The sequence below is a fragment of the Salminus brasiliensis genome, chromosome 7 (genome assembly GCF_030463535.1).
Source record: "Salminus brasiliensis chromosome 7, fSalBra1.hap2, whole genome shotgun sequence".
Classification (NCBI taxonomy): Eukaryota; Metazoa; Chordata; class Actinopteri; order Characiformes; family Bryconidae; genus Salminus; species Salminus brasiliensis.
In genome coordinates, this window is record NC_132884.1 from 24412575 (window position 1) to 24425465 (window position 12891).

The 12891-nt window shown below is 41.4% G+C and overlaps 2 protein-coding genes across 21 annotated transcripts in view; one reads left to right on the top strand and one right to left on the bottom strand.

Moving 5' to 3' along the window:
• The window catches only part of dock7 (dedicator of cytokinesis 7), a 62680-nt gene extending 56607 nt beyond the window's left edge, over positions 1–6073 (top strand). For 14 of the 20 annotated variants that reach the window (XM_072684283.1, XM_072684265.1, XM_072684271.1 and 11 more), the window contains 7 exons: positions 2579–2704; positions 2822–2911; positions 3781–4017; positions 4234–4377; positions 4568–4674; positions 4777–4944; positions 5571–6073. In XM_072684283.1, the coding sequence (XP_072540384.1) occupies positions 2579–2704; positions 2822–2911; positions 3781–4017; positions 4234–4377; positions 4568–4674; positions 4777–4944; positions 5571–5613 (915 nt within the window). In that variant the 3' untranslated portion in view covers positions 5614–6073. Of the gene's footprint in view, positions 1–2569; positions 2705–2821; positions 2912–3780; positions 4018–4233; positions 4378–4567; positions 4675–4776; positions 4945–5476; positions 5497–5570 lie in introns of all 20 variants that reach the window. The other 6 variants (XM_072684266.1, XM_072684272.1, XM_072684276.1 and 3 more) reach the window with 2 other exon arrangements.
• usp1 (ubiquitin specific peptidase 1) lies at positions 6011–12436 on the bottom strand. The gene is made up of 9 exons (XM_072684287.1): positions 12206–12436; positions 11292–11516; positions 11077–11200; positions 10858–10959; positions 10334–10500; positions 9138–9841; positions 8611–8775; positions 8273–8474; positions 6011–8131 (listed from the first exon to the last, which is right to left on the bottom strand). The coding sequence occupies exons 2-9, from the start codon at positions 11456–11458 to the stop codon at positions 7375–7377; spliced, it is 2388 nt and encodes a 795-aa protein (XP_072540388.1). The 5' UTR covers positions 11459–11516; positions 12206–12436; the 3' UTR covers positions 6011–7374.
• Between the last annotated feature and the right edge of the window lie 455 nt (positions 12437–12891).

Below are 12891 nucleotides of genomic sequence, written 5' to 3' on the forward strand. Positions count from 1 at the left end.
TTTCTGTTGCTCTAACAATGCATATACAGACTGTGATGAACCAGAGGGGGGCTGAGCCATCTCAGACAGCTGACAGTTCCACGTCTTTGTAGCCACTTTGAAAGATTGAAAGATTTAGAACCAGGTTTATGAGGACAGGCGATTAAGAAGTGGTACAAAGATGTGGAAATTGTCACCATATATGTGTCAACAGTAACCAACGACATGCTGGAGTTAATGCCGTGGGGGTGGGGGGGAAGATTGCCTGAGCCGAGGGAGTTGACCCCATAACTGGCCTGCTTTGGCTCAGCCTGGAGTTGCATTTGATTGGCACACGTCATGTCGCCCACTCCCAGTCCTCACTGCAAACTGCACACTGTCCCTCAGCCATGTTCCTGCGCTGTCCTCTACCAGCATCACTCTCCATGCTTACTGCCCCCCCCCATCCCCACCCCCAACTCTTACTTGGCCGGCCAGTATCTGAGACTGGCTAAACCGCTGTAGGCCGAACGTTTGATAGGCCGGCTTATCACACTTGGCTACAGACACTCTGCAGCTAATAGTTTCTGTGTCCGGGACTCATTTCTCTTTCTCTTTGTCTCTTTCCTGTTACTTTGAATCTGTTCACTCTGTGTTTTCACGTCTGTTTAAAGGACTCTGGCTCCTGTTGGTCTTGCTCCTCTCACGTCCGTCTCGGCTGATCAGTTTTCTTTTGAGAGAAAATATGCTTAGTTGGGAATGCCGTGGCATTTTGGCGTTTAGCCGCTTAGCTGATTTTGCGTAACTCTTTTAACTCATTATCCACTTATATTTCATGCTTTAGAATTAGAGGCATCCGACTGGGACATGGTAATATATACAGTGCTGTGCAAAAGTATTTGCCCTGATTTTCTCTCTGGTTGTATTTCGTTATGGTCAGTGTTTTTCGAAACAAAATGTAATATCAGAAAGATAAATCTGTCATTTTTTTGTTATGCAACATCCAAATTCAACAATTCACCTTTAAAATCAGTCATTTATTGCATACTATTTGACAGCCAAAAGTTATTAAAAAAAATTATACCAGAATTTGAGCCCACACCCATTACAGGCCCACCACAGCATCTCGGTCGGGTTCTCAAGTCCGAACTTTATCTAGGCAGCTCCAAAGCTTAAATGTTTCTTTTGAGCCATCCACATATCAGAGGATGACTGATATGCCCCATCTAGCCCATCTAGTTATGTCCCCTCCAACTCATCCCCTTCAGCATGCTGAAGGCTTGGTCTGAACTAGCAAACTTACATTTTAAACCCTTTAAAAAAAAAAAAGTGGTGCTAGGAAGGTGGACTTGGACTTGTTGTGTGTTCTCCATTACAACTTAGCCTTGTACAATATATTATGTTCAGTAGCTAGCCAAAAGTTTTTATAAAATGATTTCTGAATTTGAGCCCACACCCATTACAGGCCTTACCACAGCATCTTTGTTGGGTTCTCAAGTGGGAACTTTGTCTAGGCCGCTCCAAAGCCTAAATGTTTCTTTTGAGCCATCCAGATGAGGATTTGCTTCTCTGTTTTGGATCATTGTCTTGCTGCACAACCCAGTGCTGTTTCAGCTTCAGTTCATGGAAAGATGCACAAGCTACTTAGGAATGAGTACAGAACAGGCAACAAAACATCCCCATGCTATCCCAATGAGGGTAACGTTCTTGGTGTGAAGAGCAGAATTAGCTTTAATCTACACATGAAGCCTTCAAGGACACGAAGACATAAACCTTTACCAAACTCTTGTAGTGGTTTTGGAACGAACTTTGAGTTGACTGAAGTTTCAATTTAGCAGGGGATGAAATTATTCTGTTAATTTGTTGCTTAAGCAGTAACTTCTTACAAGGGCAACTGTTGAGTTTGATAACTTTCATGTTGCTGCATAAATAAGTGGAGGAATAATTACTAGAGTGTTTCCTGTTTGATAAGCTTCTCCACAAATCCATTAGTTTGAACATCCAAATCATTTGCTCTGACATATATTTAATAGTAGAGAAAATCAGAAGGGGGCAAATACCTTTTTTTCTGCACTGTTAGTTATATATAGTTTTAAATAACTTTTAAGAAACTTGAACTAAGTTTAAGTAACTTTTGATTTGAAGACGTTTGGTAATCAAGTGCTGAAGACATGGACAAAACCACACAGTTCACACAGTCTACTTTCTCCTCTGTGATGCCTCTGTCCTATAATACAGTATACTTAGGAATATACTGTATTGATTGATCTTCCATGTGTTGAATGTTTTGAACTGCATCCGTTTCTTCTCAGCTTACTACTGCCTCTCTGCAGTCCTAAATTTGCACTCGGCCTCAGTAAACGTTTACCTGTATTCATTTATCAGACTGTGTTTACATTGCTGCTACAATCTGATAATTTGGTGCCAAGTCAACATGAACTTTTGTCCTCTCGAACACGGTCAGAATATAGTTCACCTTACAGTATCATAGTGCTTCACTACTGTTATTAGTGAAATGTCTTTAAAGAGGGTGATCACTGTTGCTGTTTCTGTTGTAGCTGTGTAGATGTTGCTGCAAATGTCTGTGCTGATCCCTGACTGTTTGTTGCAGGATGGAAAGCGGATGTTTGGTACTTACTTCAGAGTTGGGTTTTATGGTTCTAAATTTGGGGACTTGGATGAGCAGGAGTTTGTGTACAAAGAGCCGGCCATCACCAAACTGGCTGAAATCTCACATCGGCTCGAGGTACATACTCATGGGAAGCAGTTGACTCTTTGGTTGACTCGTTGTTTTGTCTTTTATAAGGATTGAGTGATCTGTTAGACTGCACCACACACTGTATTTTATGGGCTTTTTTTTCAGGGTTTCTATGGGGAGAGATTTGGGGAGGATCAAGTTGAAGTCATTAAAGACTCCAATCCAGTGGACAAATGTAAACTGGATCCAAATAAGGTGGGTATTTAAATGCATATGTCAAAGGGACCTCTATGGTTGATGAAGCAGTAGAAAAAAAATAATATAAAAAAATTTAATAATACATACATATGTAGGGTTGTGAGAATTTCTTCAAAATATTTGTTGGTACAGGACTTACTGTGTTAAAGGATGACTTGTTTTTGTAAAATTCATGTAATGAAATAATGACAAAGAAAGAAAAACTAAAGGAAAATATAGAATCCAAGTCCAGGTGTTCACTATTTAAGTCAAAAATAACATACAATTCTGAGATAAGCAATATACAATATATATATATATTTAAATTTTTAAGCATAAAAGTTATTAATGCATATGTTGTATATTATGTTCATAGTTCAAAAACCAAGCAATTTCATTTGTAGACAGTCCCTCTTAATGGTTGCTGTCCCCAAGAGGTTTGAAAGGTATAATTTTCCACACAAAAAAAATGCTTATCCTAATATTTTGGAAAGTACAGCTAGCAGCGTCTCTAGCAGCATTTCTATAAATATCTCTCCGTCCACTACATTGTTTTTGTGCCTGACAAGTCTTCGCAACCCTCCTCCACCCCATCTCCTCTCTGTGTCATATCTGTCATTCCTGTGTCCACATATCTGAGGGGGACTGGCTTCCTACCTGCAAGCAGAAGCTGCATGAACACTAGCCCAAAGTTCTCTCCCCTCTAATACTGTCCCCTCCAAATCATCATGCTGAAGGCTAGGGAGGGGAATTTTTTATATATTTTTTTAGAATTTATTGTATGCTGATTTTGTTGTTTGTTCTCCATTAGTCCATAGCCTTGTACAGTATATTATGTTCAGTAGTGTCATCTAAATAGCCCTGGTATACTGCTGTTTCTGTGGCAGGCATTTATTCAGATCACGTATGTGGAACCGTACTTCGACACATACGAGATGAAAGACCGCATCACGTATTTCGACAAGAACTACAACCTGCGCCGCTTTGTTTACTGTACGCCGTTCACGCTGGACGGCCGAGCACACGGAGACCTGCACGAGCAGTACAAGCGCAAGACCATTCTCACCACCAGCAACGCCTTCCCCTACATCAAAACCCGCATCAACATCATCCACAAAGAGGAGGTAACCTGGGTGTAACAGTGTTTACAACCTGCTTAAAGGAAGAGGGTTTTTTTGTGTCAGTATTTGCATGGACAGTGTCTCTGTGCCAGTCAAGGTCAAATTCAGTCAGTCTGCCCTCTGCAGTTATTTGCACTGTGTTGATGCCAGTGCCAGTCTAACTGTTCCACACTGCTGTTAAGCAAACTGTCCACAAACAAAAACTCTCTCTGCCCTAAGATCATCTCCATGCCTATTGAGGTGGCCATTGAGGACATGCAGAAAAAGACCCAGGAACTGGCATTCGCCACACACCAGGACCCGGCTGATGCAAAGATGTTACAGATGGTTCTGCAGGGGTCTGTGGGCACTACAGTAAACCAGGTAATTAGCCAAGCATGGGCTTGCTCAGTCAGTAGCAGAAATTGCTTTCAGAGAAGATTATTTACAAAGCCCAGATACTTGGCATTTGTCGCTGGGTGTCACTCACTAGTGTGGCCTTGGTTCAGGTATGACTTTGCACCACGAGTGAGCTGTTTGTGAAATGTAGCTGAGACTATATTGACCTCCACAGGGTCCACTTGAGGTTGCCCAAGTGTTCCTGTCTGAGATTCCTAGTGATCCAAAACTCTACAGACACCATAACAAACTGAGACTCTGCTTTAAGGACTTTACAAAGAGGTAAGAATACAGTTCCAAACAATCCAGAACGTTCATTTAGTCTTTCCTGTATTTATGTGATCTAATTTAATCAAAAATAAAATGTCACCACTTCATTGTCAGGTGTGAAGACGCCCTACGCAAAAACAAAAGTTTGATAGGTCCAGACCAGAAGGAGTATCAGCGAGAGCTGGAGAGGAATTACCACAGGCTAAAGGAGGCCCTTCAACCCCTTATTAACCGAAAGATTCCCCAGCTCTACAAACCTGTACTACAGGTCAACTCTCACAGGTCAGAGATCGGTTCCAAACAGCAGCTGTGTGTAAACTTGTTCTCAAACAAGCCCTGAACCCTAGGCCTAATGATTCAGTTATTAATCCTAAAGTGAACACTGTTATACAGCCATTTAGCTTACCAGACTTTTAGGAGTCCCACAAGGTTATATATTAGGGCCTACATACAGTTGAAAGGGTTTAAGGAATTAAAATGGAAGGGAACTTGCTTAGCAAGACATGGAAGAGAGGGTGTCCTAAATGACAGAATTGTGTAGGAGAGGTTCCCTTTAGGAAATTCACCCTGTTTTCTGACCCATACGTTATGGCTGCCAGGTAATATAAGGTGCCAGTGGAAAATTGCAGAATGAGTAGTAGCTCTACTGTGCTGCATTGTTAGAGTTTGCATCATATCACATCAGCCATTTAGAAGGGGGATCTTGGTCATGTCAATTATGAATTTATCTTGTTTAGATACCAAAGATTTTAGGTAAAAAGTTACCAATAAAGCTTTCATTTCTAATCGTGCTTTTTGCCACTTTGACAAGCAGCAAACGGACAGCTTGACAAGGTAGAACTTATTTTTCCCCCCACATTAGCTGAAGATTAAACAAAGTACTTACTGCCTTATTTCTTTCTTTCCAGAGACTCCTTTAGCAGGATGAGCCTCCGCAAGCTTGACATGTGAAGACCAAGAAACATAGAACACCATGGTTTTATTTATTTGTTTGTAAATATAAAATTCTTCTTCCAAGAAAAAAAAAAAAAAAACTTTTTTTTTGGTGCCAAAAAGGAAAAGCTAAAGTGTAAAGTTGGTATGTCATTCCAATTTTGTATGCGTTTACAGACATGGCCTGTTAAAATCATTTGGATTGAAAGTGGATCTTGCAGCATGTGTCAACTGTATTAAATATCCTTTGTGCACTTTTTTTTTTATTATTATGGTGTCATTTTACCACACATGGTACGACTCTGAAAGTTTACTATTTAATCCGAATTGAAAAAAACAAGCAACAAAAAAATAGTACCACTATTTCTTTTTTGTTACATTTGTTTAAAGTTATTGAAATGTTTTAAACATTCTTGAATAATTTTATGTAGCTTTTGTTTACCTTAAATATTTTACTAAATAAATATTTTAATGCAAAGAGTGTGAATGTTTTTAACCAACAAAAACTAGTACATTTTTTTTTTTAATATGCTGGTGTTTAATAGGAGTACAAGGCGATCTACAAAACAGGGCAAAAATAGAAAAGGTGAATATTTACAGAGCTGTCCCTTTCCCCTTATATAATCTAATAGCCTTTATTCTAGTTATAGAGTACTCTTCCATAGCAAAAAATAAAGTCCATTTGTATTGCTTATAGGCAGGTGCAATGGCTTTAGCTTTTACACCAGTGACCACTGCAGAAAGCAGGGCCTTATTCCTTAGAGTTAGCTTACTATCAGGGTCTTGCTGTCGGCTCTTAAGTTAGTCTGCCTCATTTACTTTACTTTTACAGGCATGACTCAGAGCCTGCTTACTCCAACATTATCCTGATAAGTGCACTAGCTTTAAGGAATAAAGTCAGATTTTTTTTTCACAACATGGAAAGGATTGTAAGAACAGCTTCTTGCTCTGGAATGAGGTAATAACAGCAAACAACTTTAAAACTACAAAAATAAGTTTAGCTATATTCCTGCAGTTCTTCACAGACAATACATGCCAGCCCTGAACAGTTCAAGCTATACTCGCCGCTTGTGTGCAAATAGTCCAGTCTTAGCAACTGGCACAAGAAGTGAAAGAACTCCAAGCTGGCTGCGCTCCGTTCTGTTGTCTTAACTAAACGATACACTACTCACATGTACTGAAATTCAACAACCTGAAGCTGTACTTCAACAATAATAAAAAAAAAAAAAAAAAATGTACAAGAGTATCTTTAAAACATCCAAATATAAAAAACACTGAATGAGCCAACTTATTGACGCATAACAGGCCATCCAAGAAAAAGGCTTGCAGTACAGAAACAAAATAAGTGCACTGCAGTAAGTGCCAAGGTGCATTTGTGAGGGCTATCCCAAAAAAACAAAAACAGAAAAAAACCTGGTGGCTTGCCTTTATGTGGTGCAAGGGTGATGAACAGGGGGTTTGTGAGGATGTATTACATGTACAAATACCTCAAAATGAATTTCACCACCAGAGCATCAACATGTCTTTAGCACTGATGAGGAGCAGGAAACCAATGGGTGGTTTAAGGTGAATAATCGTAGCAGAGAATTAGGTTTAGTTTTGTCTGCAAATCATCAGTAAAGCTTCAGGAATTCATTTCTAATTAAAAAACAAACAACATCAAATCAGGTGTGATTCTGCTCAACAGAAACAAAAGCCTGCAGCCACATCAGTCCTCTGTGGATGAGACTGGGTATTCCTGCTTTCCATGAAAATGACCAGTGGCATTAATTAGTTTTATCAGTTTATTCCTCCTGAGACTTTTTTGTAAAAAAGCAGGTAAGGTGTGGAGGTGGAACAGGTCTCTGGAGAGCAGGCTCTGAGGAAGTCCTCTTCATCAAAGAGCCTCACCTCAGAGTCATCGAACAGCATCCACTTCCCCTCAAAGTCCTGAAGGTTCTGCAGAGCCAAGTCAGCGCTTACCTGACACTTCTTCTTTACAGCATCTTCGTCCTCTTTCTCCTTTTTCACCCCTCCATTCGGCACAGGAGCACTGGCAGAACAACCAGCCATGGTTACAGGTTTCTCTGAACTGGTTTGCTTGCTGCTGCCAAGTTCGTAGCTTGATATGCTCCTCTGGCCTCCCAAGAGACCAACCCCCTCTGATGGTCTCTTTCCACCTGCTTTGCTAGCAGTGGTAGTTATGCTACTTCCATTAGTCATATTTTTCACTTTTCCACTCAAACTGAACGACACCTCCCCATCATCGTAGTCTGGTGGAAGGGCTTCTTTCTTTGGAGGGTTCACCTCTCCATCATCCTCCTTCTCCCCCTCGTCCTGAGACTTGAGAACAGTGCGGTGGAGATCCATCATGCGGATGTAAGTGGTGTAATGGCCACTGCTAATGGTGATTCCGCTGTGCATGACCACAGCAAAGAGCTTGTAGTGGTGTCCCTGCTCAGGAGCAGAGGGTCGTGTGCACCACTCCTCCAGTGAAAGTTTGAGAGGGGTATGAAGAGGGGTGTTCACCTTGGACAGTCCAGCATATGGATCCAATCTGTCAACAAAAAAGACTGAGATTAATGGCAATCATGTATTTACCAAATAATTAATTGCACCCATAACCCTGTTTATTTCCTTAGTTAAACAGCATTGACATTTACTTTCAGTCAATTAGAATTATAATGGTGGAACATACTCCAAGCCACTGGCTGAGAAACACTTGAGGTGAATGGTCACAACTTCAGGGGTCTTATCAAACAGTAGACTCCTCTCCGCTTCTGTGTAGTGGTGGCATGTCTCACAGAAGTACTTGTCCTGCCCAACAATCCGCTCAACTGATGCAAACTGAGAGATGGCCCATTTGAGAGTCTTCTGTTCAGGTTTAGGATCTGGAGAAACTGAAGGGGGGGAAGGGGAAAAAAAAAAAAGCCATGAGATACAACTTAGTCTTTTGTGGGACCTAATTTGCAGATCATTTTCCACCCTCAACCCTACACACACGTTTATCTGAGTACAATCACAAGATCCACTCACTTTCTGAACTGGAATCTGAACAGTTGGTCTCTTCTTCCTGCACAGGGACACTTATGTCCTGGAAGTCCTCTCTCCTCTCTGTGTAGCATTCACATTCCAGGCAGCGTGTCCGCAGTACAAGCTGCCCCTGGAACAGCTGCTTCAGCACATCCAGACCCTGCACTTCTGTTCATGGTAAGCAAGAAATCAAATGTGATGCAACAATCTATAATCTACAACAAAAGCACAATTAGATGGAAACATTACAAAACGAACAAAACAGTGACTAAAACCTTAAAATAAGGCTGCCCAATCATGCTCCTGGAAGGTCACTATCCTGCAGAAATGAACTACACTATAACCATAACCTGCAACAGGTCCAGGAAGACTGGTGGATACTGGATAGCCATGCTTATGGTCTAGGTCAACCTACAGTGACCTACAGTCATAGTGCAATCTAAATCAGTATAATCTACATATGTATTGCACACCAAAACATTACAAGGGCAGTCTGGCAACTTTTGTAGGCTCAAGTGTGGAAGAATTACCTTCTCTTTTTGCTGCTGTCTGATCATGATTTTCCAAAGGCTTTTCTGTTTCATGAAAGGCCTTCTCTTGGTCATTTTGCCCCTGAGAATCATCACCAGTTTTCCCATGGTCTCCTCTGCTCTCTGCCTTCTCACCTACATGTGAACTGATTCGGCCCATGCTGCGGAATTTGGAGAAAATACTGGGCTGCTTTCCTGATTTCAACCAACTCAACTTTGCTCGCTTCTTCCTTTTATTCACCTCTTTTGGAATTCCTTCACTCTTTTCCTCTTCAGTATTGCTGCCGCCCTCCTTCTCTTGTTCTTTCCTTTCTCCCTCATTATCAGCCTCATCCTTCTGTTCACCTAGAGGGTTTCCTGTAACGTCACCAGACGACTTTCTTTTTGAGCGAGTGAAAGGTTTGTTTTCCTCTTCGTTTTTCTTGGCTTTGCTCTGAGATTTGGGCTTTTTCTTGGCATTGCCTGCTTCTGTGTCACTCTTTCTTTTGCCGCTCAGTTGGCCATCACTGCTTTCTTCTTCCTCTTGAGCAGTTGTGACATCATCTGTTTGGTCACTCTCTCCTGAAGTTCTGCTGGACTCATCTTGGCCACTTTTTAGTTCTTTTTTAATGGTGTCAGAAGCCTCCTGGATGTATGCAAGAATACACTGCAGTACCTCCTGGGCATCATGCTGTAGATAACCCTCATACATGGGATTCAGCAGCCTGCAGCATGTACACAAAGCAAAGATGTTTACAGGTCAGGAACATAGGGCAAGAATGCAAGGCATAGTTTTGGAACTGCACTTTTTAGTACACTTGCATGTAAAAAATCCAGCATTACAGTCTGTAGATAAACACAAGCGTGATATGAAAACTCAATTTTTTTTTTTAAATCTCTCAAACACTAAACTATTTGTGCTCTGTCTGTTACGTTAGGTTGTACCTTACTCTACCATGGTCAAGTCAAGTCACAAGTATGAGTCATGCTGGGGCAGACTAATAAATAAAACTTGACACTCATACATTAATAAACATTTTTCAGCACCAGAAAAAAAAAAGTCCCTTCACTTGTCTAAATTAGATTAGTCAAACCAGGCAACTGTAGGAAGGCATGTCCATTTACTTATTTTTTTTAAGTACAGATAGAAAGCATGGTTCCTGCTTGTAGTGAAAACAGTCATCCTCCACGGAATATCATTCATATGCAGGCTGTACCTGAGTGTGTTGAGAACTCTGCGTGGTGGTGTAGCCAACTCTCCTTCACTATATTTCTCTGGGTTAAACAGGAAGCTGGACTGCAGCTGCTCCACTGAGGAGATTAGGCTGTAGAAACTGTTCAGTAATTCCATGTGAACAGGTGTGGCATCATCCTGAGGTTCTCCCTGCAGACGAGGCAGAACAGATTATGATGAATGCTGTCGAGCTGAAATCCTTTTTTTAAAAATTAGCTTTTAAATTGACATATTTAAGAACCGCATTCCTGCTAAACCTTGTTGCATTGTACCTCTAGCTTGCACTTCATTTAACTAATTTTTTCATTGGTTAAAAATCTTGCTGCATTCCACATTGAGTTTTTGATTCTACTGCAAAATTAACATTCTAGAGATACAATACACCTCCAATATATTCTGCTATTACTTAAATACATTGAACAATATGCATAATAATAAGAATAATAATAATAACAATAATAATAATAAATAACGGCTTGCACTCTAAAGCTGGAGATGTAAACATACCTCTTCACTTTTAACACCATCTTCTTTCTGTTTGTCTGTCAACTTGGACAAATGATAGAGTGACTTTACAGCCTCTTTGAAACCAGGGCAGTAATACAGCACCTGCAATAAAAGACAGACGTTGGCAAATATATCATAAATAAATCACTATAAAAACATTTGGCTGAAAGGCTGAGTAAATCATTAGGGAAGAAAAATTCCAAAAGGGGTTCAACGCACCTGAAGGATGCTGTTCAGGTAGCAAGTATTTCCCAGATTGTTCAGACCCACAAAAGGGACAAGGCTCTCTCGTTTCCCACAAGGAAGAGATGAGGGACAAGGCACTGGCACCTCCTGGTCACAGCTTACAAAAAAAAGGCATTAACGTTACTGAAACTTGCGATTACACGACCCATTTAGAAGTCCTCATTAGACTTAAGTCCAGGTCCACACACCTTGTGGTTTCTTCTGGTTCTGTTGCGCTGGGTTCTTCGGCTGGAGTTTCCGAGAAGTCCAGCGCTCTCTTGGTTTCTCTCTTCTGAAAGAAGCGGAGGGAGAGGCGGCTCTTTTTGCTGGGGCTTCCCAGAGCGGCCACCACTCCGTCGCCCTGGAGGCCGGGCATTCTGCTCCGCCCACCGGGGAGAAAGTGCGAGCGAAATCAGGCTGAAAAATGACAAACCCTGCAGAAAAACAGAAAAGCACATTTAACTCACTAAGAAAAGAAACTACCTCCAAACTCTCGTTGATCAGAACTAGCTAGTGCTACTTCATCTGAACACAGAGAGCCCGTGGTTGCTAGACTAGCCGACTGATGCCTGACAACTGGCTAAGTTAGCTAGCGCTAGCTAACTAACACAGGCTAGCAACGTACTTAGCTATGTGTTGCTAGCTAGGACTTAACCATCAATTCAAACTCCCAAATTAATAAGTTCTCGTTCATATTGCAGTAAAACAAGGCAATGCCAGGGCAGTCGACTGGCTTCCGACGCCTTAAACACGCCGTTAAAAGAAAATAAAGCATAGCGCTACGTGCGACACACGCATATGTGGGACGATACTACGCTAATATTAGCCACATTGCTAGCTAGCTAGCCATAGAATTCAGCTAGCTAGCTACCATTACGAGCTGATCTTAAGGCACAGTAAATATAACCTGTCGTCTATGCCTAGTAAAACGTTCATGTGGCCTTCCCTCCATCGCTCGGTTTAAAAAGCATCGTCCATAATTAATGCAAAACCACAGCGCTGCTTAAGCTAAGCTAAGCTAGTTAAGCTCGCGCCACCAGCTGCACACGCTGCCCCTTAACTTTCGCTGCACTTTTAGCTTCAGTCTGCAGTTCAGCGTTTAAACAGCCTCAAATATACAAACCTGCACCGTCCACGCTTGGCTTAGCCACTCGCACGCATCTTCGGTTACATCTTGGTGCAGGATCTGCTCTAATTAAAGTGGATTATATCTAAAACACCGCAAGCGCGCGCAGGTCATTTCACACTGGTTCTCGCGGCAACGCAGAACTTTGGCGGGCGCTTTTTCCAAGAGCAACACACCCAACTTCTCTCTCCCCCTCCCCTTACCGCCTGCAGGTAGGGAAGCGCGGGTTGAACAGAAACCCTCGAGCATCAAATGCACAAACAGCAGCGTTTCACAAATCGATGCGTACGAAAAAAGCTGTGAAATGTGTTTTCTTTAAAACGTATAAAATGCAATCCTGGTAAGGTGTATTTTATTTCACAGGCAATACATGAGACGACCCACTCTATCACGTGTTTGTGGTGCTTCCCAGAGAGGCGCGTTTCGTCCAATCACGGGTCGCATAATATTTATTTATTTATTTTATTTTATTTTATTTTATTTTTTCATTTTTTGTTGTCCTCGTCGTTTTTTTCCTAAAGTCTCCAGTCACTCATAAAACCAGAGCTATTATAATAATCAAAAACATGAAGATGGTGTTCGGTCTGTCTGACGACAGCAGTGACATCAACATGCAACCAGAAACAGACAGAAGTGGCTGGCAAGAACAAGCAGCAGTCTTTAAAAGAGCATCATAGACTGAA

Bases quoted from the DNA above. Each gene is read 5' to 3' on its own strand.
- usp1 (XM_072684287.1), bottom strand. From the start codon at position 11,458: ATGCCCGGCCTCCAGGGCGACGGAGTGGTGGCCGCTCTGGGAAGCCCC. The intron at 11,201-11,291 runs GTGTGTGGACCT...TTTTTTTGTAAG, and splicing joins GAACCAGAAGAAACCACAAG to CTGTGACCAGGAGGTGCCAG. The intron at 8,475-8,610 runs GTGAGTGGATCT...CCCCCCCTTCAG, and splicing joins TTCAGATTCCAGTTCAGAAA to TTTCTCCAGATCCTAAACCT.